The sequence below is a fragment of the Gopherus flavomarginatus genome, chromosome 23 (assembly GCF_025201925.1).
Source record: "Gopherus flavomarginatus isolate rGopFla2 chromosome 23, rGopFla2.mat.asm, whole genome shotgun sequence".
Lineage (NCBI taxonomy): Eukaryota > Metazoa > Chordata > Testudines > Testudinidae > Gopherus > Gopherus flavomarginatus.
The window spans coordinates 5,866,491-5,886,551 of record NC_066639.1 but is presented as its reverse complement, the minus strand read 5'-3'; the positions used below and the strand labels follow the sequence as shown (position 1 = coordinate 5,886,551).

The following is a 20,061-nucleotide window of genomic DNA, read 5'->3' as shown; positions in this document are numbered from 1 at the left end:
CTCCTAACTCCCAAACTTTCAGTAACTCTATTATCAGTGCCTGTGAGTGTAATTTAAACCATAAAAACAGCCACACTGGGCTAGACCAAAGGTCCATCTAGCTCTGAATCTTGTCCTCTGACAGTAGCCAATAGCAGATGTCCCAAAAAGCTACTCTACAAGGTACCACTGGGAGTTGAACCCAGAATCTCCTGTTTACAAAACAGGTGCTTTAACCAGCTAAGCCACGTTGCCTACTGATGTGTATTTGGTTGTCATAGTTTTTGTTCCTATGGCAACTGAGTTAGATTATTAGGGGCTAGCCCAGCCAGTTTTGGCCCATTAGGCGAGCTCTGTGTCTGTAAATAAATGGCAGTTTTGTAAGCTGTCTGCTGTCTGGCCTCAAGTGATTTCTTCGTAAACCGGCTGCCCCCAGGGATATAACAAGTGGCTATGAGGATGGGATTCCAGTGCTGCTCCAGCAACAGAAGGAAGTAGAAGTCAAGGTACAGAACAAACAAACAAACAAACAAACTGCTTTTTGCACTGACTGTGAAAGTGAAACTAAAAATCATGGTTACTCTGACCGGGCCACTGGAACATTTGATGAGAATATAGAGCAGTGGCCTGCGTCTACTGAGTGTTTTGAGCTTTTTGTTATTGCAATCCGTGGTGCCACAAAGTCACGGGACCTCCTGGTCAACCTCCTCCTCGCCCTGGCTAAACTGGCCATCTACGCAACCAGGGAGAGGGGGTTGGCCGATGGGGACGCTGGTGACTGTGGGGCTTGCTTCCGATCCTTGGTCCGTTCACGTATCCGGGCGGAGTTCCTCTGGGCGACGTCCACTGGCTCCCTTGATGCCTTAGAGGAGCAGTGGGCGCTGTCCGGGGTTCTCTACTCGGTGTCCCCATTAGGCTCCCTTCTTATGATCCTTTGACCGCATTCCTGCCCCTGTTCTTTTATTAGTTCTCCCTCAGAATCAGTGGGTTTCTGAGGTCCTGTAGATCCTCCCCTTCGGCTGTGCAGGGGGGATCCTTTGGCATTGGGCAGGCTTCCGCCAGCTCAGTTCCCAGAAACCCAATAGGTACAGGAAGTGCTCTGTGTCCTCGGGCTGTCCTGCTGGCTGGAGCTCTCCCCCTTCTCTGGCTACTCTGCTGGCAAACTCCTTCTCCCTTCCTAGGCTGCTGCTGCTGGCAGGAGTGCTCCTTCCCTGGACTACTACTGCTGCTGCTGAGCGAGGGGTGGGGGGGGCCTTGCTGGTCGGCCCCCACTCCCCCACCTCTGGAGGGAGAAGCCAGGACCCCAGTACTACCAGTACAGCTACAACCTGTGGGGGGGGTCCTTCCTGCCTGGCCACCAGGGTTGCTGGAACTGCTGCTGCTGGAGCCGTGTTTGTCCTGGACAGCTGCTGGAGCCTGGAGGAAGAAGAGGACTGAGAAGACCACCAGCTGCTGGGGGAGCGTACAGGACTCTGGAGACCACTGTGGAGGGGGCCATCAAGGACTGAGTAATTATCTAACTGTACACCCCACAAATTCTGTTTAGCTATGGATCTAATCATTCAGCTCTACAATTTCACCCAATGTGCCTGGTACTGAAGTTAGCCTTAGTGGCCTGTAATTGCCAGCTTCATTTCTGGAGCCTTTTTTATACACTGCTCCAGCCAGGGACTAAAGGCAGCCCCAGACTTTCCCTTTCTCCCTTCTGGGAATTCAAGTTCAAGTTCTACAAGGAGCTAAAGAAGCCTCAACCCTGCATCTGAATTCATGTCACATTTCTCACTACCCGACACAAACAAATGTCATTTCAATCCCAGGTGAGTCCACTTCAGTCATTCCTCAGCCCCATTCCTTCACCCTCCTGCCTTAGTTTAGGGCACTCCGCCACCGTGGGCATTTCATGTCCCTCCTCAGTTTCACATACAGACACAATTTATTTTGCCGTTCAACGAACAGCAAAACCTTTCTGTGTCTCTAGTCTGAGCCAGGGCATTCAATTCCATTGAAACCTTCTCTCCTGCAATGGCAACGGTCAGACAGAGGGGACGTGGCCACCTTCAGCCCTGAGAGTGAGATATTAACTCTCCTCTTTCTTCAAGCTGCTGCTGTTAGTCCATAAAACATGGACCATGGAATAAAAAGCTGAGTTTACTCCAGGGTGAGGAAAGAAAGGAGCCACCAACTCCCCCAAAAATCTCTGTGCCCCAGAGAGAACCTGCCCCTGCTATTGGAATCACTGATGTGCTTCAGCTACAGTGGAGAAAATATCTGCTCTCACGGGGGTATAGCTCAGTGATAGAGTGTTTGACTGCAGATCAAGGGGTCCTTGCTTCAAATCCAAGTGCCCTCTAATAAGCCTCTTATTTTTTTGTTTTTATTTTTGAAAAAAGGGAAAACATTTCATTTCTATTATCCATTATGTTCAGGAGCTCCACTATACGGGGATACTTGAAATGAATGTAAACATTAAGAACCACGTTCAGTTGGGGTTCAGGAGTTTGATGAGCAAAGGCAACTTGGTGTGGGATAAAGTCACCGGCACTTTGGCTCCTTCACATTCAACCAGCAGCTGGGCCCCAGGACAAAGCATGAGAAGATGACAGTGGCTGTGAGCAGGAAAATAGCCCCCAAGAAGCTGGATAAAGCTGTCAAGATCCTCAGGAAAGTCACCATGCCCATGTCTAGCATGTACTGACTGCAGCGGGGACCAAAAAGGCAGAGAAAAGCCCACAAAAGTTCTAAGCTGCCAAGCCCCAGAAGGTGATCAAAATCCTACTTAAAATCAAGACAGGATAAGGCTAATGTCATCTCCAAAGCCAGGGCTAAGAAGGTAACACTGAGAAAGAAGTGAAGAGATTTCCATTGGGATGACTCCTGCTCCCCTAATGGCTTTTTTATGAATCACCATAGACCACCCAAAGAGATCAAAGTCCTGCAGGACAAACAGCCTCATGGATGGTATAATGAAGTAGTGGCAAAGGGCGAAGTGTTTCTCTTCCAGATGGGAAGTGCTGCGTTTTGTGTAACACCTGCCAGGTGAGTGGTGCACTGACAGGGCACCTGCCCATAGCTCCCACAGGAGCTCATTCTCCTCGGTCTGCTTCTGCTGTTATCTCAGAGCCAGCACTAGCGGGAGTGTGTCCCTGTCACTTCACCAGCTCTAGAACAGGCTCTGTCTGCATCCCAGCTCCGATTAATCCCACTTTTTAATGTATTCCTACTGCGATACTCTCCCACTTCTCTGCCTCATTCTAACATTCCCATCAGAGACTGACTATGGGGAGGAACGGACTAATTTGTTTGACATTCGGTAAGTTGCCATAGTATGTGACTGAAACCTCTGCTGGAGGTGGGCAGGAGCCTGTTACACACACAAAATAGCTAAGCTTTACCAAACTACCTGCTACACATTCAAACCTTCCTGTACACACACAAAAGAAATTGGGGCACTGAGAAATGGCAACTTGCCTTTAACACAGATCACTGTTTTCTGTACTTCCAGAGGCATTGAAATAGAAGCATATTACCTTTCAACAGCTGATATTTCATGATCTGCAGCAAAGCCTGTCAATTTACCACCCATAGAGATGATTGTTTCTAACTGCAGGGTTAGCCAGACCATTCTGTAATATTATCGCTCTGTTTACAAAGCCTTTGGTTAGTGACGAATCATGAGACTTATCCCTTCCTGCTGTAATTCAACTGACTCCAGTGTTCTCTTTCCCCAGTTCTGGTTCCAAGAAAAGAAACAAAACAAGCTTCAGAACTAACATGCTGTGGGAAAGTGGAAATGTTGATAGCTCAAATTATTCAGTTTCTTCTGTGTCTCGTGTATGTCTATCTCCTTCATGTGTGTGACCAGTGGGGCTTTTTGTTTGCTCCAGGCAGGTTCAACCCTGTCAGATTTGTCTGTGGGGAGGGGCCAGAGAAAACAGACACCCTGGCCTTCCAGGTTGGGGTTAGGCAAAGGAATAACAACCCTGTCCCATAAAAAACAAACTATGTTACAGAAACGGTGGTAGGAACAGTGCTAGAGAAACTGGTTAATAATCACAATGCCCAGGCTTGAAGCAATCGGAAATACAGAATTCAAAAAGAAAGCTCAGGGGAGATTTGGGGTTTATTCTCTGAGCTTAGCCATGTGCTATAGCACAGGGAGCACTTTTGGAAGTCTCTCACCCCACAACTGGGGAAAGGAAAAGGATTCTTAGGTTTTAGCATGGATTGAAGGAGGACAGTGATGGGGAATAAGTGACTCTTTCTGACTTACCCTAGCTATGTCTGTTCTTATAGAGGATGAAATGACTTTTTTCCCTATCCCTGCCCTCTTCCTGCTCTTTGTTATAGTTCAATATATTTTAAGTGCGGAAAATAATAATAAAAATATCTGCTCTCCAGCACAACCTGAAGTAACATCAGAACAACTGGGAATGAAACAATTTGTTCCCCAAGGGAGAACTCGATGACTAAGAATTGCTTTGAAATGGGGGAACAGGATAACCGTGATGCTCAGGGTTAGTTTAGACTAGGAAAAGTGATGGAGTTTAGGTCAGGTCAAGGGGAAAGCTAATGCCAACCACTGCACCTGGGCTGCATCTGCACTACAACTTTTTACATTAAGATCACTAACTTGAGCAGCTAACGCCATGTACAGTCCTAGTGGATGGAAGGCACAGGTAGTTTTTGCCTCAGTGTACCTTGCTGGGATCAAACCTCTCTCCCCCACTTGGAACTCATGAACATTCCTGGTTGGAAGGACACACACTCCTATGACTCAAAAGGAAAGGCGTTGATAGAAAAGATCATAGGACTGACCCCAAAGAAGGATGAGCTGCAAAAGGCAGAAGGCGGCAACTTATCTGGTGGAGGTGAGACACCACGGTGAAGATGATGCAAAAATCACTTTGTGGGAATTAGCTAACGTGATTTTTTTTTTAAAAAAAATCGTTTTTGCCAACCCTAGTCAAGGGATTTATTACAATTCTCTCTGCTGTGCATTTTCTGATGTCTAATGAGCCTTGAGCGCTGATTGAAGCTTTGCCCGCACTCTGAGCATCTGTAGGGCATCTCCCTTGTGTGGATTCTACGATGTGTGTTCAGGTTAGAGCTTTGATTGAAGCTTTTCCCACACTCAGTGCACGTGTAGGGCGTCTCTCCTGTGTGGATTCTGTGATGTCTGATAAGGCTTGAGCTCCGACTAAAGCTTTTCCCGCATTCAGAGCATGTGTAGGGCATCTCTCCTGTGTGGAGTCTCTGATGTCCGATAAGTTGTGAGCGCCAACGAAAGCTTTTCCCACACTCAGAGCATGTGTAAGGCTTCTCTCCCGTGTGGATTCTCTGATGCGTGATAAGGTCTGAGCTCTGACTGAAGCTTTTCCCGCATTCAGAGCATGTGTAGGGCATCTCTCCTGTGTGGAGTCTCTGATGTCCGATAAGTTGTGAGCGCCAACGAAAGCTTTTCCCACACTCAGAGCATGTGTAAGGCTTCTCTCCCGTGTGGATTCTCTGATGCGTGATAAGGTCTGAGCTCTGACTGAAGCTTTTCCCACACTCAGTGCACGTATAAGGCGTCTCTCCCGTGTGGATTCTGCGATGTCTGACAAGGGTAGAGCTCCAAATGAAGCGTTTCCCACACTCATGGCACCTGTAGCGTGTGTCTTCCAAGTTGATTCTACTGCTTGTTATAAGGTCTGAGAGGCTACTAAAGTTTCCCTCTGGCCTCCCCTGAGTCTCACAGGCTTTTGGTTTTTCTGGGAGTGCACAACTCCTGGAAACATTCTCTTTGGATCTTCCTGATGACATTCCATGTGCTTCTCTTCGCTCAGCATCTTCCTGATGGGGTTTCTCCTCCTCATTCTCACTCACCATCCCATCACCTGATGGGAGACAGAGAGAATCCAGACACAGATCACTACCTGCACCAGAAAGAAAGAAAATCTCAGAGAGAGGAATGGAAAAAGGGATGAACAATCCAAAATATGTGTGGGAGAGATCAAACCTATCAGGAGCTGATTTTCCCCAAAACCTTCCCCAGAGGAGAGAGGAAGGGATCAGTTTTGGTCTGCATCTCACGAGAACACTCAGAGGAAAGTGAGATCACGGAGCGACCTGCTGCCAGTTGTCAGTCAGAATAGGAGGGAAGCCATGAGTCACATCTGCCATTATGATTCCGCATCTGCAGGGAACAATTTTGAACTTGGAGAGCTCACATGGTCTTCGTAGGGCATCCCAAATGTTTCCTGCATTCCCACACAGTTGTTGAGTTGGTTTAACCAAGTCCTCACCTGTGCAGGCAGCTCTTGGAAGCACTTCTTTCTCACAGCCCTGGAGGTCTGGAACCCACGGCTCTTCCCCTCGTTCCACCTGGGAGATCACATCAGGTTTGGAAACTGGAAACCCTACTGCAGGCAAAGAAAACTAGGGAGGTCAGTAGAATTTCTGGGATACTTGTCACAAAGAATAGTCCATGGTTTTAACCCCCAGCTCATTGTTAAGCAGTAACATTGCAAGGCCAGCTTCCTTGCCTCAAAGAGGCAGGAGAGTTATTATGATTATAAATCATATTCATTACATTAGTGCTAAGGAGCAACTAACAGTGGGTCCCCATTGTGTTAGGACAAGTACAAACACAGAATAGTAGATGGCCCATGCCCTGAAGAATTTACAATCTAAATACACAAGACAGGCACAGAATGGGATAAAGGACAGAACCCACTGTTAGAATAGAGATATTCAGGCCTGCCTGTAAAGCCTATAGTTTAAGAACTTAGGGGTATTTTTATCACTTAGCTACTTATAGGAGTATGAAAACAAAGAATCAAAATCACTGTCTGTATTTGTAAAGGCCTTCTCTTACCGTGACAGACTGAGGTCTTGTCCTTAGGCTAAGACCTTTGGCTGAGCAGCAGGGGCAGCCATAAGCTGGGAAGCAAAGGGTCACATCCTCACATCCCAAACGAGTCACACTGAAATAAGGTGCTATTGGGCTGTTAGGAAGATGATCCTGTCCTGATAGTGTCCAGCACTACCAGATAAAGAAACAGATCTTAAGATGGTTAAAGAAAACTTAGTTTGATAGCAGACTGGTTTGGCAAGAAATCATTACTCAATGCTTGTGGTTGTGAAACTCTCATTTTTGTATTTTTTTATCTTTATGGCCGCCGCTTTACAATGTTAATCAGTCTGATTCTCTAATTGTTTTTGTCTGCTGTATAATTAATTTTGCTAGGTGTAAGTTAATTAGGTAGTGGGATACAGTTGGTTAGAGAATTATGTTTCAATGCGTTAGGATTGGTTAATTAAATTTCAGTACAATGATTGGTTAAGCAAAGGTACAGCTGAGAATATTACTATATAAACTGAGTCAAACAGGAGGGGGAACAGGAACAGGGAAACAGGGCAAATGCTCTGCGGCATCAGAGCTCATAGACTCATAGATTCTAGGGTCAGAAGGGACCAATGTGATCATCTAGTCCGACCCCTGCACAAAGCAGGCCACAGAACACTCTCCATCCACTTCTATAACAAACCCCTAACCTATGTCTGAGTTATTGAAGTCTTCAAATTGTGGTTTGAAGACCTCAAGCTGCAGAGAATCCACTAGCAAGTGACCCATGTCCCACGCTGCAGAGGAAGGCGAAAAACCTCCAGGGCCTCTACCACTCTGCCCTGGAGGAAAATTCCTTCCCGACCCCAAATATGGCGATCAGCTAAACCCTGAGCATGTGGGCAAGACTCACCAGCCAGCACGCAGGAAAAAATTCTCTGCAGTAACTCAGATCCCATCCCATCCAACATCCCATCATCGACCACTGGGCATACTTATCTGCTGATAATCAAAGATCGATTGCCAAAATTAGGCTATCCCATCATACTATCCCTTCCATAAACTTATCAAGCTTAATCTTAAAGCCAGATATGTCTTTTTTCCCCACTAATCCCCTTGGAAGGCTGTTCCAGAACTTCACTCCTCTAATGGTTAGAAACCTTCATCTAATTTCAAGTCTAAACTTCCTAGTGTCCAGTTTATACCCATTTGTTCTTGTGTCTACATTGGTACAAAGCTTAATAATTTCTCTCCCTCCCTAATATTAATCCCTCTGATATATTTATAAAGAGCAAGCATATTCCCTCTCAGACTTTTTTTGGCTAGACTAAACAAGCCAAGCTCTTTGAGTCTCCTTTCATATGACAGGTTTTCCATTCCTTGGATCATCCTAGTAGCCCGTCTCTGAACCTGTTCCAGTTTGAATTCATCCTTCTTAAACATGGGAGAGTAGAACTGCACACAGTATTCCAGGTGGGGTCTCATCAGTGCCTTATATAATGGTACTAACACCTCCTTATCTTTGCTGGAAATACCTCGCCTGATGCATCCTAAAACCGCATTAGCTCTTTTAACGGCCATACCACATTGGCGGCTCATAGTCATCCTGTGATCTATCAATAGTGCAAGGTCCTTCTCCTCCTCTGTTGCTTCCACCTGATGCGTCCCCAATGTATATCTAACCTTCTTATTATTAATCCCTAAGTGCATGACCTTGCACTTTTCACTATTAAATTTCATCCTATTACTATTACTCCAGTTTACAAGGTGGTCCAGATCTTCCTGTATGATATCCTGGTCCTTCTCCGTGTTAGCAATACCCCCCAGCTTCGCGTCATCCGCAAACTTTATTAGCACATTCCCATTTTTTGTGCCAAGGTCAGTAATAAAAAGGTTAGATAAGATTGGTCCAAAAACCGATCCTTGAGGAACTCCACTAGTAACCTCCTTCCAGCTGGTAAGGGGGACACGAGGAAAATGCTCTGCGGTGTCAGAGCACATAAGGGGAACATGCCACTGAAGACCCCAGGCAACCTTAATCCTCTGGGCAGCCCTGGGTGACAGTCATTCTCTTGTCTCTGTTGGGTATTAGATTGATGTAGGTTACTCCCAGTGAGTCCTAAATGACCCATTCATATCACCCCATGACAGCTACGTGACTGAGGTGTGTATTGGCATCATACAAGTATCACTGAAGTCCCACCTCTATCTCACACACACTGCTCACAGCCCCTGGAGAGAAAGCAAAGCACAGGAAATGGACATTAGTCCAGCAAACACAGTGGAGGACAAGCTGCAATCCTCACACACTGGTCAAAAAGGAGACGCATGTGGGTCCCTATCCATAGAGAGGGGCTGGCTAGAGGCCTGATACCTGAGGGGCCATTCCTTGAGCAGACCATGGAGGCAGGTCAAAGGCTTAGCTACCCCTGAACTGTGACATTGCAAAAGCACATTTTGGGGAATTAGGAAATCTAGTGACTCAGGTGAAATGGGATGGAGAATTAAACTCCCCCAGTGGGAGGAGAAGGCTGGGGAATTAAACGCTAACATTCAGGAGCAACAGCTTCTAATTCTTCTGAAAAAGGAGAATGTAAGAAACAAGAACTGGGCTACGTAACCTCAGGAGGGACAGGTTCGAAGATCCAAGGAGCCTGGAGGGAAGACAGCTTGTGGCTGCTGCAGATTGGGAGAGGGGGACAAGACTCTCTCCAAACCCTCACTCATCTTGACCCTGCCCTGATTTTACGATCTATAAGCTAGTCTCACGTCTTGTGGGCAGTTTTATACTTGCTAGAGGTAAGATGCCATGATCAGAGTATTACTTATTATTTTGGAACAAGTGTGGAGGCAAAGAGGTGAGCATAAAGAAATGGGTTATTAAGGGCAGGTCGACACTACAGCCAGGATTGACGCTCTGAGATCGATCTAGCCGTGGTCGATTTAGTGATACGATTTAGTAAACATAGCCTAAGCTTGCTACAGTTCAGGGCCTTATATTAAGTTGAGGCTTTGCGAGAGTGGTTATGCTGAAGTCTAGGATTTACCTGAGGTTTGGGTAGGGATTCAGGGTTAAAGGTCTGGGATCCCCCACAGCTCTAGATCCCCAAACCTCTCCTCCCTCCCACTGACCCACCCAGCCCACTTCCTGGGTGCCCTTCCTCCACACTCCCCTCTGCTTCTTCCCATTACTCGCAGCCGGCACCACCTCCCGGCGCCTTGGGAGCTTCTTGTGTTCCCTCCTCATCCCTTATTACCTCCTCCCTCCCTGCTGCCTGCTAGTGTATGAGAGATAAGGAAAAAAAGGGGGACAAAGAAACTTGTCAAAACTTGAATGATGAATAAAGGTATAAAGTTATTACTGCTCAGGTTCTTTAGAGACCCCACAGCTTCTAATAACCCAGGGGACAGGACTCCTTACCCAGCGAGGTCACCGTCTCATAGTTCTCCTGCATGACATCCCTGTAGAGGGCTCTCTCAACAGGGTCCAGAAGAGCCCATTCCTCCCTAGTGAAATACACAGCCACCTCCTCGAAAGTCACCGGCCCCTGAAAAAGAAAGAGTCCAACACTCAGGACCTGCTGCCGCACTCCCAACCCCACTATTCAGGGAACAGCAGCACCAGGTAAATGGAAGCTCCAGGAGGCACATGTTAACAGAGTACCACCTCACCTTGCCTAGAGCAGCCAGGAGGAAGAGAGAACCTTTGTGTCTCCCAGCTGACAGACGGAAGCAGGGTCGTCACATTTATCACATAGCTACTAGCCAGAGCTTAATATAGGAGATGGGGCTGTCTCTGGACCCTGCTGGTAGCTCCCTGGTAGGAATCCCAACACTCTCCAAATAAAATATATGGAAGAAAGGGGAAGTCAATAGTAAAGGATAGAAGTTCGAAGGTCAGAATTGTAGAAAGTTGGCAAGAGGAAGCTATCAGAAATCAAGTGATCAACCAATGAAAATAAGAAAGGAAGTTTTTAAAAGGACAAAATTCAATCCTAACAATGGTCCAGATAACTAGAGTTTTGAAAGACCTGCTGGAGGAGTGTGGTGGACTGTTAATGTTGATTTTAATTGGGACTTGGAACACTTGGGAAATTCCAGAAGACTGGAATAAAGCTAATGCTGTGCCAATATTTAAAAAGTATAAAAGAGATGATGCAGCGAATTACAAGTGTGTCAGTCTGAAATCGATACTGGGCAAGAGAATGGAGCAGCCGATACTGGATTTCATTAAGAAAGAAAGGAGAGTAATATAATTAGTACCCATTAAAAAGGTTTAGACACAATAGATCCTATCAAACTAACTGGATATCCTTATTGGATGAGATCAAAAGTTTACTTGCAGCTAATAGTCCTGACGTAATATATGTAGGCACATGAGTTGGTTCAGCACAATATTTTGACTAGAAAGATACAAAATACACAGGGCATACATTAAATAAATTAAAAACTGGGATTTTAAATAGGGAACCATGGTCGAGTGGATTTCTTTCTAGCAGGTTCCCGCAAGGATTGGATCTTGGCCCTCTGCTATTTAAGATTCTTATCAATGACCTGGAAGAGAATATAAAATCATCACCGATAAAGTTTGCAGTTGCCACAAAGGCTAGGGATAGGGGTAACTAATGAAGTGTCAGGAGGTTCAGGTTTCAGCACTGGGAGTCTGGGAAGTTGTCCCAGCCCTGGCTGGAGGGTTATTTCCTGTTCCACAAAGAGGGGAAGTTTCATTCCCAAAGCCTGTGCCTTGAAATTAGAACCTATCTGACACGACAGCCCATATTCAACATAGTGGCAGGATTATAATATGATTAGGACATGACTCATTTTGTACAAAGTGTCTCATGTGTGGTGTCACTGGAAAAGTTATGATTTGCTGAATATGATTATCTTACCTGTGTTATGGATATTGACTCTGTATCTATCTTTCAAATGTGCTTACTCTGGGTTAACAGCCACAACGAGCCTTTCAGGTACAACAATGAAGAAGCCAGACAGTGTTCATGGCTCATCAACAAAGACAATGGACTGTGCAAGAGCTTAGCCCTCCTGTGAACGGTTCAGCCAGCCTAGGAGTCATGGCTACTGTGACTCAGCAGGGCATGCTAGGGCATGTGACCAGACCACATGACAATGAACTTCATTTTGCTACCTATATTTTTCCACAAACCGGACTGGGAACTGAGGTTAGAACAAAGGGTTCCTGCCATATGGAAAAGCTACATAAGTGGAGTGGGACATCAGCTCTTGGCCTCATTCCCTGCACAAGAGAACTCCTGGAAACACCTGAGGAACGAACACTGAACTGGGGGAAGTGCTGGTTCCAGGGTAAAGGGATTTCTAGCTTGGTATGGAAACTTGGTGGACTGCTTGTATCATCAGTCAGGGTGAGAAATTGCTAATTCAAATTCTATCCATCTAGCATGTTAGGCTTGGTCTGAGCTTTCAGTTATTTGCTAAGTAATCTGCTTTGATCTGTTTGCTAACACTTATCGCTGGGAAATTGGCTGTTGTCTTCTATCTCTCCTTGAGTGGCTTAGGTAACGCACTCAGGTAAATTAGTTGGCTGCATGGAGCCACCTGCTGTCATGCTGGGTGATAACAGGCCCTGGAGAGGCAGGCTGAATCTCCAGCAAAGCAGTGTGAGAAGGGCCAGCCCGGCTTGAGGGTTAGAGGGCACAGCGGTTCTCAGAAGCCCCTCAGACTGTATCCCGGGGTGAGAACCCATCACACCCTAGAGTACACAAGTCTCAGCAGTTTTGTCACATCCTGTCCCCTCTTTTCTCCACTAAAGATATTTCCTACCTCCCACCACCTCTAGCAGATCCCACCAGTGGTGAGCTTCAGCCGGTTCGCATGAACAGGTTGTTAAATTTACAAGCCTTTTTAGAACAGGGTGTTCCAGGACAACTGGTTCTAAAAAAGCTTTTAAATTTAACAAAGGCTCAGGTAGTTGTCCACCCAGCCCTCAGCCCACCTCCCCCTCTCCTCTGAAAGCTCCATCCTCCTTCTCCTCCCCATCCCCTGCTTCCTGCGAATCCAAATGTTCAAGGGAAGCCTGAAACAAGCAGCAGGCAGGTAACCTGGTCCGGAGGGGGTGCGGGGGGCGGATGCGCAGTATGGCTCAGTCCGGCTCCACCTGTGCAGCTCCACCATGGCCATGGTCAAGCGCACCCAGCCGGGTCCCGTCTAAGCACCCCTGGCTCGGGGCTGGTCCCTGCCTGAGCGGCTCCGACCCAGCCCAGCTCAGGTCCCCCAGCACCGCAGTCACCCGGCCGAGCAGGCTCCAGCCCTGGCTTCAGGGAGTTGGGTCCCTGCGGCGTCCAGTCGATGGTCCCGGCAGAGCTGTCCCAGTCCTGGCCCCAGGCAGTGTGGTAAGGGGGCAGGGAGCAGGGAGGGGGTGTTTGGTGGGTTGTGGGGGGTGGATAGGGGTCAGGGCGGTCAGAGGGCAGGGAACAAGGGAATTGAATGGGGGCAAGGGTCCCAGGAGGGCATGTCAGGAAGGAGCAGGGGTTGGATGAGGTGGTGGGGGGCAGTCAGGGACAGAGAGAAGGGATGGTTGGATGGGGCAGAGGTTCCGAGGGGGCATCAAGAATGAGAGGAGAGGTTTGATGGGGTGGCAGGGGGCAGTCAGGGACAAGGGAAGGGGGGGATGGATCAGGGGTCCCTGGGGGGGTGTCAAGGAACAGGGGGGGTTGCATGGGGCATGACCCCCGGGGGGGCATGAGCCCCTCAGTGAAGTGAGGAGGAAGGAACCTGTTGTTAATATTTTGGCAGCTCATCACTGGCTCCCACCCTCCTATACATTTACCGCTTCTCTCCCTCCAAGCAGAACCCACCACCAGCTCCCTGAGAATCCCTTACCTGAACCAGCTCCATTGCAGCCATTGCCTTCCCCCTGGGAGGATGGGATGATCTGGAGCAAAACAGTGGACGTTAATCTGTAGCCTGCCAGGGTGAGAAGGGCAAATGTGAGAGCATTCAGACAGGGTTTCTCTCCTTTCCACATGTTGATTCCCCCCAGGATTTCCCCTGCTAATGGACATTCTAGGTTCTGCCACACTCGGAAGCACAGAGTGACCTTATTCCAGTACAGATCTAGCCCCCTCCTTACCAGGGTGTAACCCTCTGACACATGGTGAAAACCCTCCAGCAGCAGAGTCTCTCTGTTACACTTATCAAGTTTGCAGGCGATACCAAGCTGGGAGGGGTTGCAAGGACTTTAGGAGGATAGAACTGAAATTCAAAGTCATCTGGACAAACTGGAGAAATGGTCTGAAGTAAATAGGATGAAATTCAATAACGACAAATGCAAAGTACAGCGCTTAGGAAGGAACAATCATACAAAATGGGTAAATAACTGCCAAAGAAGGAGTGCTGTGGAAACGGATCTGGGGGTAATAGTGGATCAGAAGCAGAATATGAGTCAACAGAGTTACACTTTTTTTGCAACAGTAAGTATCATTTCGGGATGTATTAGCAGGAGTATTGTAAACAAGACACGAGAAGTAATTCTGTCGCTCTACTTCCGCAGTGATTAGGTCTCAACTGGAGTAGTGTGTCCAGTTCTGGGGACCACATTTCAGGAAAAGATGTGGACAAAATGGAGCAAGTCCAGAGAAGAGTAACAAAAATGAATAAAGGTCTAGAAAACATGGCCAATGAGGGAAGATTGAAAAAACTGGGTTTGTTGAGTCTGGAGAAGACTCAGAGGGGACATGATCACAGTTTTCAAGTACATAAAAGGTTGTTACAAGGATGCCAGAGAAAAATTGTTCTTCTGAATCGGTGAGGATAGGACAAGAAGCAATGGACTTAAATTACAGCAAGGGTGGTTTAGGATAGAGATTAGGAAAAAAACTTCCTAAATGTCAGAGTGGCTAAGCACTGGAATAAATTGTCTAGGGAGGTTGTGGAATCTCCATCACTGGGGATATTTAAGAGCAGGCTGGACAAACACCTGTCAGGGATTGTCTAGATAATATTGAGTCCTGCCTTGAGTGCAGGGGACTGGCCTAGATGACCTCTCGAGGTCCCTTCCAGTTCTATAATTCTATGAACCAAAGGCCAGAGAACAGAAGAATCAAAGGAGTCACTCTGGGGAATTCTCCCTGTCACTGTTCCCAAGGCAGCTCTCTCAGGTTTACAAAGCTGTTTGATGCTCCAGCCTTTATACAGTGTCTCCTGGCAGTGCCCCTTTCATGGGCTGGGCCTAGTTTTAGCTTTTGGGAAGCATGAGCCCTGGGGCTCTGAGACTGGGCCTTCTTGCCTCAGAACATCTTGTTTCTTTCTGTGGCCCCACAGTGAGTCCAAATGAGTAGATACTCCTGACAGAGACTGTGAACATAAGAATGTCAGAGCTGCCCAATGCATCAGACCAATGGTCCATCTAGCTCAGTGGCAAATGCCAGGTGCTTCAGAGAGAATGAACAGAACAGGTAATCATCAAATGATCCACCTCGTCACCCATTCCCTGCTTCTGGCAAACAGAGGCTAGAGACACCATCCCTGCCCATCCTGCCTGTGACACTGGCAGATGAGAAGTTAGCTCTTGCAAAAGCCCCCATGTCTTCATGGAACAGGGACAAACACATAGCTGGAATCAGTCTGACTCACCCGTGTTAGTATTAGGGACTAGGATTATAAGAATGTGTTTACACTTTATTGAATGCTTGTGAGTTGCTGCCTGGGTTAATATCTGACTAATTGCATTGTGAGCCTCTGTGGCTCTGTAAATCACCAGACAGGAGAGAGACTTTACCTAGGTGAAGTGCTGACTGGCAACCAAATGCATTACATCCTGCCTGGCAGGAAAGGTTCATCAACACCAGAAAGACTATTATGGGATGTTAAAGACGACAAAAGACTGTTGTTGTGCTCTTGACTTCTCATTAGCTCAGTTTGCAGCTCAGAGCACATGGCAGGAAGGGGATAAAAAAACCCATACAGAAGGAACTGATTATCTGTATGCTGCTTGGACTCTGGGGGACAAAGATTCTAGGCATAAGCAAGAGATCCCAAGCTGATTAGCCTGGGTTAGTCCTAAGGAAGATACAGGGCTTGCTTATTATAGAGGCTTCTATTACCTTTTGAAATTTAAGACTGTAACTTGTCTCCATCTATAGGATTACCTGCTTTAACTTCGTAAACAACTCTCGTTTCCTTTTAAATAAGTCTTAATACAGGTTATTACAGGACTGGCTACAAGTATTGTCTTTGCTGTGAGATCTAAGATTCAACTGACCTCAGTAAGTGACTGGTCCTTTGGGACAAGGTCAGGCGTGACAAAGCCCTGGCTGGGATGATTTAGTTGAGGACTGGTCCTGCTTTGAGCAGGGGGTTGGACTAGATGACCTCCTGAGGTTCCTTCCAGCCCTGATATTCTATGATTCTATGACTGGCAGTAACCTGAACATTGCTGAGATTTGTAGGCTAAGGCAGTGGTTCTCAACTAGGGGTCCTGGACCCGCTAGGGGCCACTAGCAGGTTTCAGGGCGGGTGCCAAGCAAGGCCAGTATTAGACTCACTGAGGCCCAGGGCAGAAAACTTAAGTCCCAGTGCATGGGGCTGAAGTCCAGGGCCCTGAGCCCCTACCTGGGGCTGAAGCCAAAGCCTAAGCAATGTAGATTTGTGTGGCCCCTGTGGCATGTCACCCCGAGAGAGGAAGAAAGTGGTCAGAGGACTCAGCCAGAAGGTTGAGCCCTGACACACTACTGGCTTAGAGGGTCTCTGCCAGTCAGGAAGGGCTACCAGCGAGGGAAGACTGGCAATTGATGGTTGGAGGGGTGAAGAGGTTTGGGGTATGGTGGGGGAAGAAGCGTCTGGGACTGGATAACCTGGGGCTGGGCAGTCTCCATAGGGGACACTTGCTCCTCCTGTGCCCTTTTCACATCCTCTTGAGAGTAGAGAATGACCACCCTGTCCCCACCCCCAGAGGCAGCCGTCTCAGGACTCTCCCAAGTTCCACCCACTAACTCTCTTCTCATTTGGGGTAGAGCTTGGGGCAACAAATCACCAGCAAGATGAACCCAGCTGAATGCTGCCTGCTCTGGTGCCACAGGGGCCTTTGGTGGGTGAAAGGCAGAACTGTAGCACTTCTCAGGCAGAATGTATCTTCTTCACGCCAAAAAAAAGAAATTCTCAGCTGGACGTGAATTCTGTGCATACCCAGTGGTGCAGAATTCCCACATGAGTAACTCACACCTGGCACAAACATAACCTGCTCACTCCCATCTCTTCTCCCTATGGGTCGAGTCCCAGAGCTGCTGCTGTCATTAATGCACACAGGCTTTCACTCCCGTTAGTGCTGGCAAGACCCAATTCAGTGACAGGACTGAACCCTTATTTTCCTAGCACATGGGACAGTCTCCGCTGAGGGGGAGATGAGATGGGGAGGGGGTACAAAGGGGAAAGTTGTTGTACCCATGTTGGTCCCAGGATACCATAAAGCTATTTTTAATTGGTTCTAAAAAAATTACCTCACCCACCTTGTCTCTCCAAGAGATCTGAAAGTGGCAGAAGGAGACAAACAGGAAGACAGAGCTCAGGACTCTAAACCAAACATTTCAAACCCCTGGAAGAAACAACATTTCCCTTCTGCCCCTGGGTACGTTTGTATCCTATATGAGGGACCACCCCATTCCCCTCACAGCAGCAAAGGGAGACTGCAGCCAGCCCCAGATGGTCTTTCCCAATCCTGGCATGTTTGTTGTGACAGTTTGTGTGTGGCGGGTGCACGGGCTGGGCACAGCTGGACCGATCTGCAGATTGGAAAGTCAGGACAACTCCAGCACAGCTTGGGGGCTGTGGCCAGGGGGAGCAGTTCTGGAGCTCAGCCTCTGCCCCCTCTAGATCCCATGGCAGATGGCTCTGGCAGCATCAAGTGCGTCCATCACTGCAGGAGGAAGGCTGGGGTAGTGTCTTAGATCAGGGTGAGAATTGGAGGGGGGTCCATGCTCAAGAATGGGGGATGGAATTCACCTCTCCACCCGTCTGCGGAGCTCAGCAACTAGGGATTTATCCAGTGAAGTGAATTTCAATCTGGGTGACTTTGAGTCAGCCACGGAAAGATCCTTGTGCCTTAGGTTCCACACTGGCCACAGGAGTTTACTAGTTCTCCCTCCCCAGAAGACTGGGGGCAGCCAGGGATAATTAGTGGGTTATGGGAATTAGAAGATGAAAATTCACTAAGAACAATGATATTTGTATGTTTATTATCAAATCCCCAGACACCCACTAATCCCCATCTTCCTTCCGATGAGCTATAACTATCTAAGGGTATGGCTACATTTGGAATTTCAAAGCGCTGCCCCGGCACCGCTGCGGGAGCGCTGCCACGGCAGCGCTTTGAAGTGTGAGTGTAGTCAGAGCGGCAGCGCTGGGAGAGAGCTCTCCCAGCGCAGCATGTACACCACTTCCTTTACGGGTGTAGCGTGCAGCGCTGGGAGCCGCGCTCCCAGCACTGCTGCCCTGATTACACTGATGCTTTACAGCGCTGTATCTTGCAGCGCTCAGGGGGGTGTTTTTTCACACCCCAGTTGCAGCGCTGTAAAGTGTGAGTGTAGCCAAGGCCTAAGGGACTCAGCTATTGATCCTGCAGACAGTTCCTGCCCTTCCCCACTTTCTAAAGCAGCACTTTTAACAACAGGGCAGGGAAACATGTAAATACTTTGAACCAAATTCCAGAAGCTGCTGAGCATGGAGAAGTTAAAATGAAACCAAGGTTCCATCTCTTCAAGGACCTGGCCCCTAGTGCCAAACAACAGACACTCCCCAGAAATCTGAAATGGCCACTTCATAACTGACAAAACGTTAATAATCTGTTCATTTCTGGGAATTACCAACAAGAGAAACAAACCAGTTACGGTGATATCCTGAGGAAAAGATCTCATGTGTCTTTAGATTATACCGATTTGTAATCTGGGAATATATACACTAAAATGCCTAAATTGTAGCCCTACGGCAATTGCCTGGTGTCACTACAGGGCAGAATTAAGGTTGGTGCCCTAGTTGTGAATTTCCATCCCCTAACATATTGCAATTGCTGTTAAGTGGGTTTGTCAAAATTCATTTTGTCTCTTTCTTTCTTTTAATTTCAATAGATAGCGATATTTATTTTTAAGCCCTTTTTTCAGTGTTTACAATTTCAATGTTCAGAGCTGTGGGAAGTTAGGGGAGGTCATCAGACAACAATTATTTAATAAGAGTAACTGCTGAGATTCCAAAAGCCAAATCATATAACCGTTCAAAGAGAAATTGTCAATGTCACACCCAAAATATACCGTGTAAATATCCTTAAATCAAACTCCACTCTCTCCAGAAGCATTTCTGTATATTACCTATACAAATTATTTTTCATTTGTCTGTGTACAGTGAAATCAACATTTATTGCAATTTATTCATAAAAATCTAATCATTTCAAGCATAATTTTAAGTAATGAAGTACTTGAATTCTTTCACTTCCTAGATTGGAATGTTTCATTTCAGGATAATTACTCTCTCCTTGAGATGTATTTTACTCTCAGTACCGTAACCCTCTTGTGATGTAGTTCCTGTCTGGGAGCTCTGCTGAAGCCAGTGGCATTATGATCAGAAGGTGACACACTGACACATGAGCAGACACACATGGGAGAGGGTGGAGAACGAGGTAACAGGAGCCTACCAGGGTTGAACATGGCCCTAAGAGCAAATGCCCTCTCAGCCTCTCCTCTCTCCCACCTCCCAGAGTCAGTAACTCAGATAAATCATTCCCTGAAATCTAAATAGCCCTGGTTCGAGAGACTGTGATTAACGCAGGTACCTTAGGGGCTGCAGCGCCAACCCCCTGCCTGGATGAGGAGGGTGAACAATTGCAGTAAAAATGGGTTAGGCTGGGAGAGGGCACAGCCGTTGCGAGACTGGGAGCCAAGTTGACCAAGAGGCCAGAACTCATGGAGGGTTTAGGAGAAGTCAACAGGACTGGGTAGAGGCATTTCAGTGTATTTTCCCCATTAACCATTCTGCCATGTATTTAATTTAGAAATTTTTCATTCCCATCTCAACAACTTGGAGCTAAGCTGGGTTGATGCATTTCCACTTACAGTGGTACAGTTGTAATTAGGTGCTTAATCAGATGATCATGCAACACAAAGCAGTCAATAAAGGGTGTGCTCTCATTCATTAACATGACTGTGTGCTGGGCAGCGCTTTTAAAAAAAGATAGTGTGAGCGGGTGTCAAAATTTTAGGCAATAAGAAATGGTAAGTAGGTGTCAGTTCATT

General features: G+C 47.2%; 2 protein-coding genes and 1 non-coding gene across 5 annotated transcripts in view; 1 reads left to right on the top strand and 2 right to left on the bottom strand.

The window, feature by feature from the left end:
- Positions 1-6,141, bottom strand: part of LOC127039730 (zinc finger protein 79-like) — a 74,437-nt gene extending 68,296 nt beyond the window's left edge. The window contains exons 1-2 of the mRNA XM_050933588.1: positions 6,080-6,141; positions 4,976-5,533 (exon numbers count right to left, since the gene is read on the bottom strand). Of these exons, the coding sequence (XP_050789545.1) occupies positions 4,976-5,533; positions 6,080-6,141 (620 nt within the window). The remainder of the gene's footprint in view (positions 1-4,975; positions 5,534-6,079) is intronic.
- LOC127039397 (zinc finger protein 501-like) overlaps positions 1-20,061 on the bottom strand; it is a 190,263-nt gene that overhangs the window by 139,348 nt on the left and 30,854 nt on the right. For 2 of the 3 annotated variants that reach the window (XM_050933099.1, XM_050933097.1), the window contains exon 5: positions 3,040-4,692. The gene's annotated coding sequence lies outside the window, so the exon portion shown is untranslated. Of the gene's footprint in view, positions 1-2,755; positions 4,693-20,061 lie in introns of all 3 variants that reach the window. The other variant, XM_050933098.1, reaches the window with a different exon arrangement.
- On the top strand, positions 2,258-2,329 carry TRNAC-GCA (transfer RNA cysteine (anticodon GCA)). Its single transcript has one exon. It is a non-coding gene; the product is annotated as a tRNA-Cys (tRNA).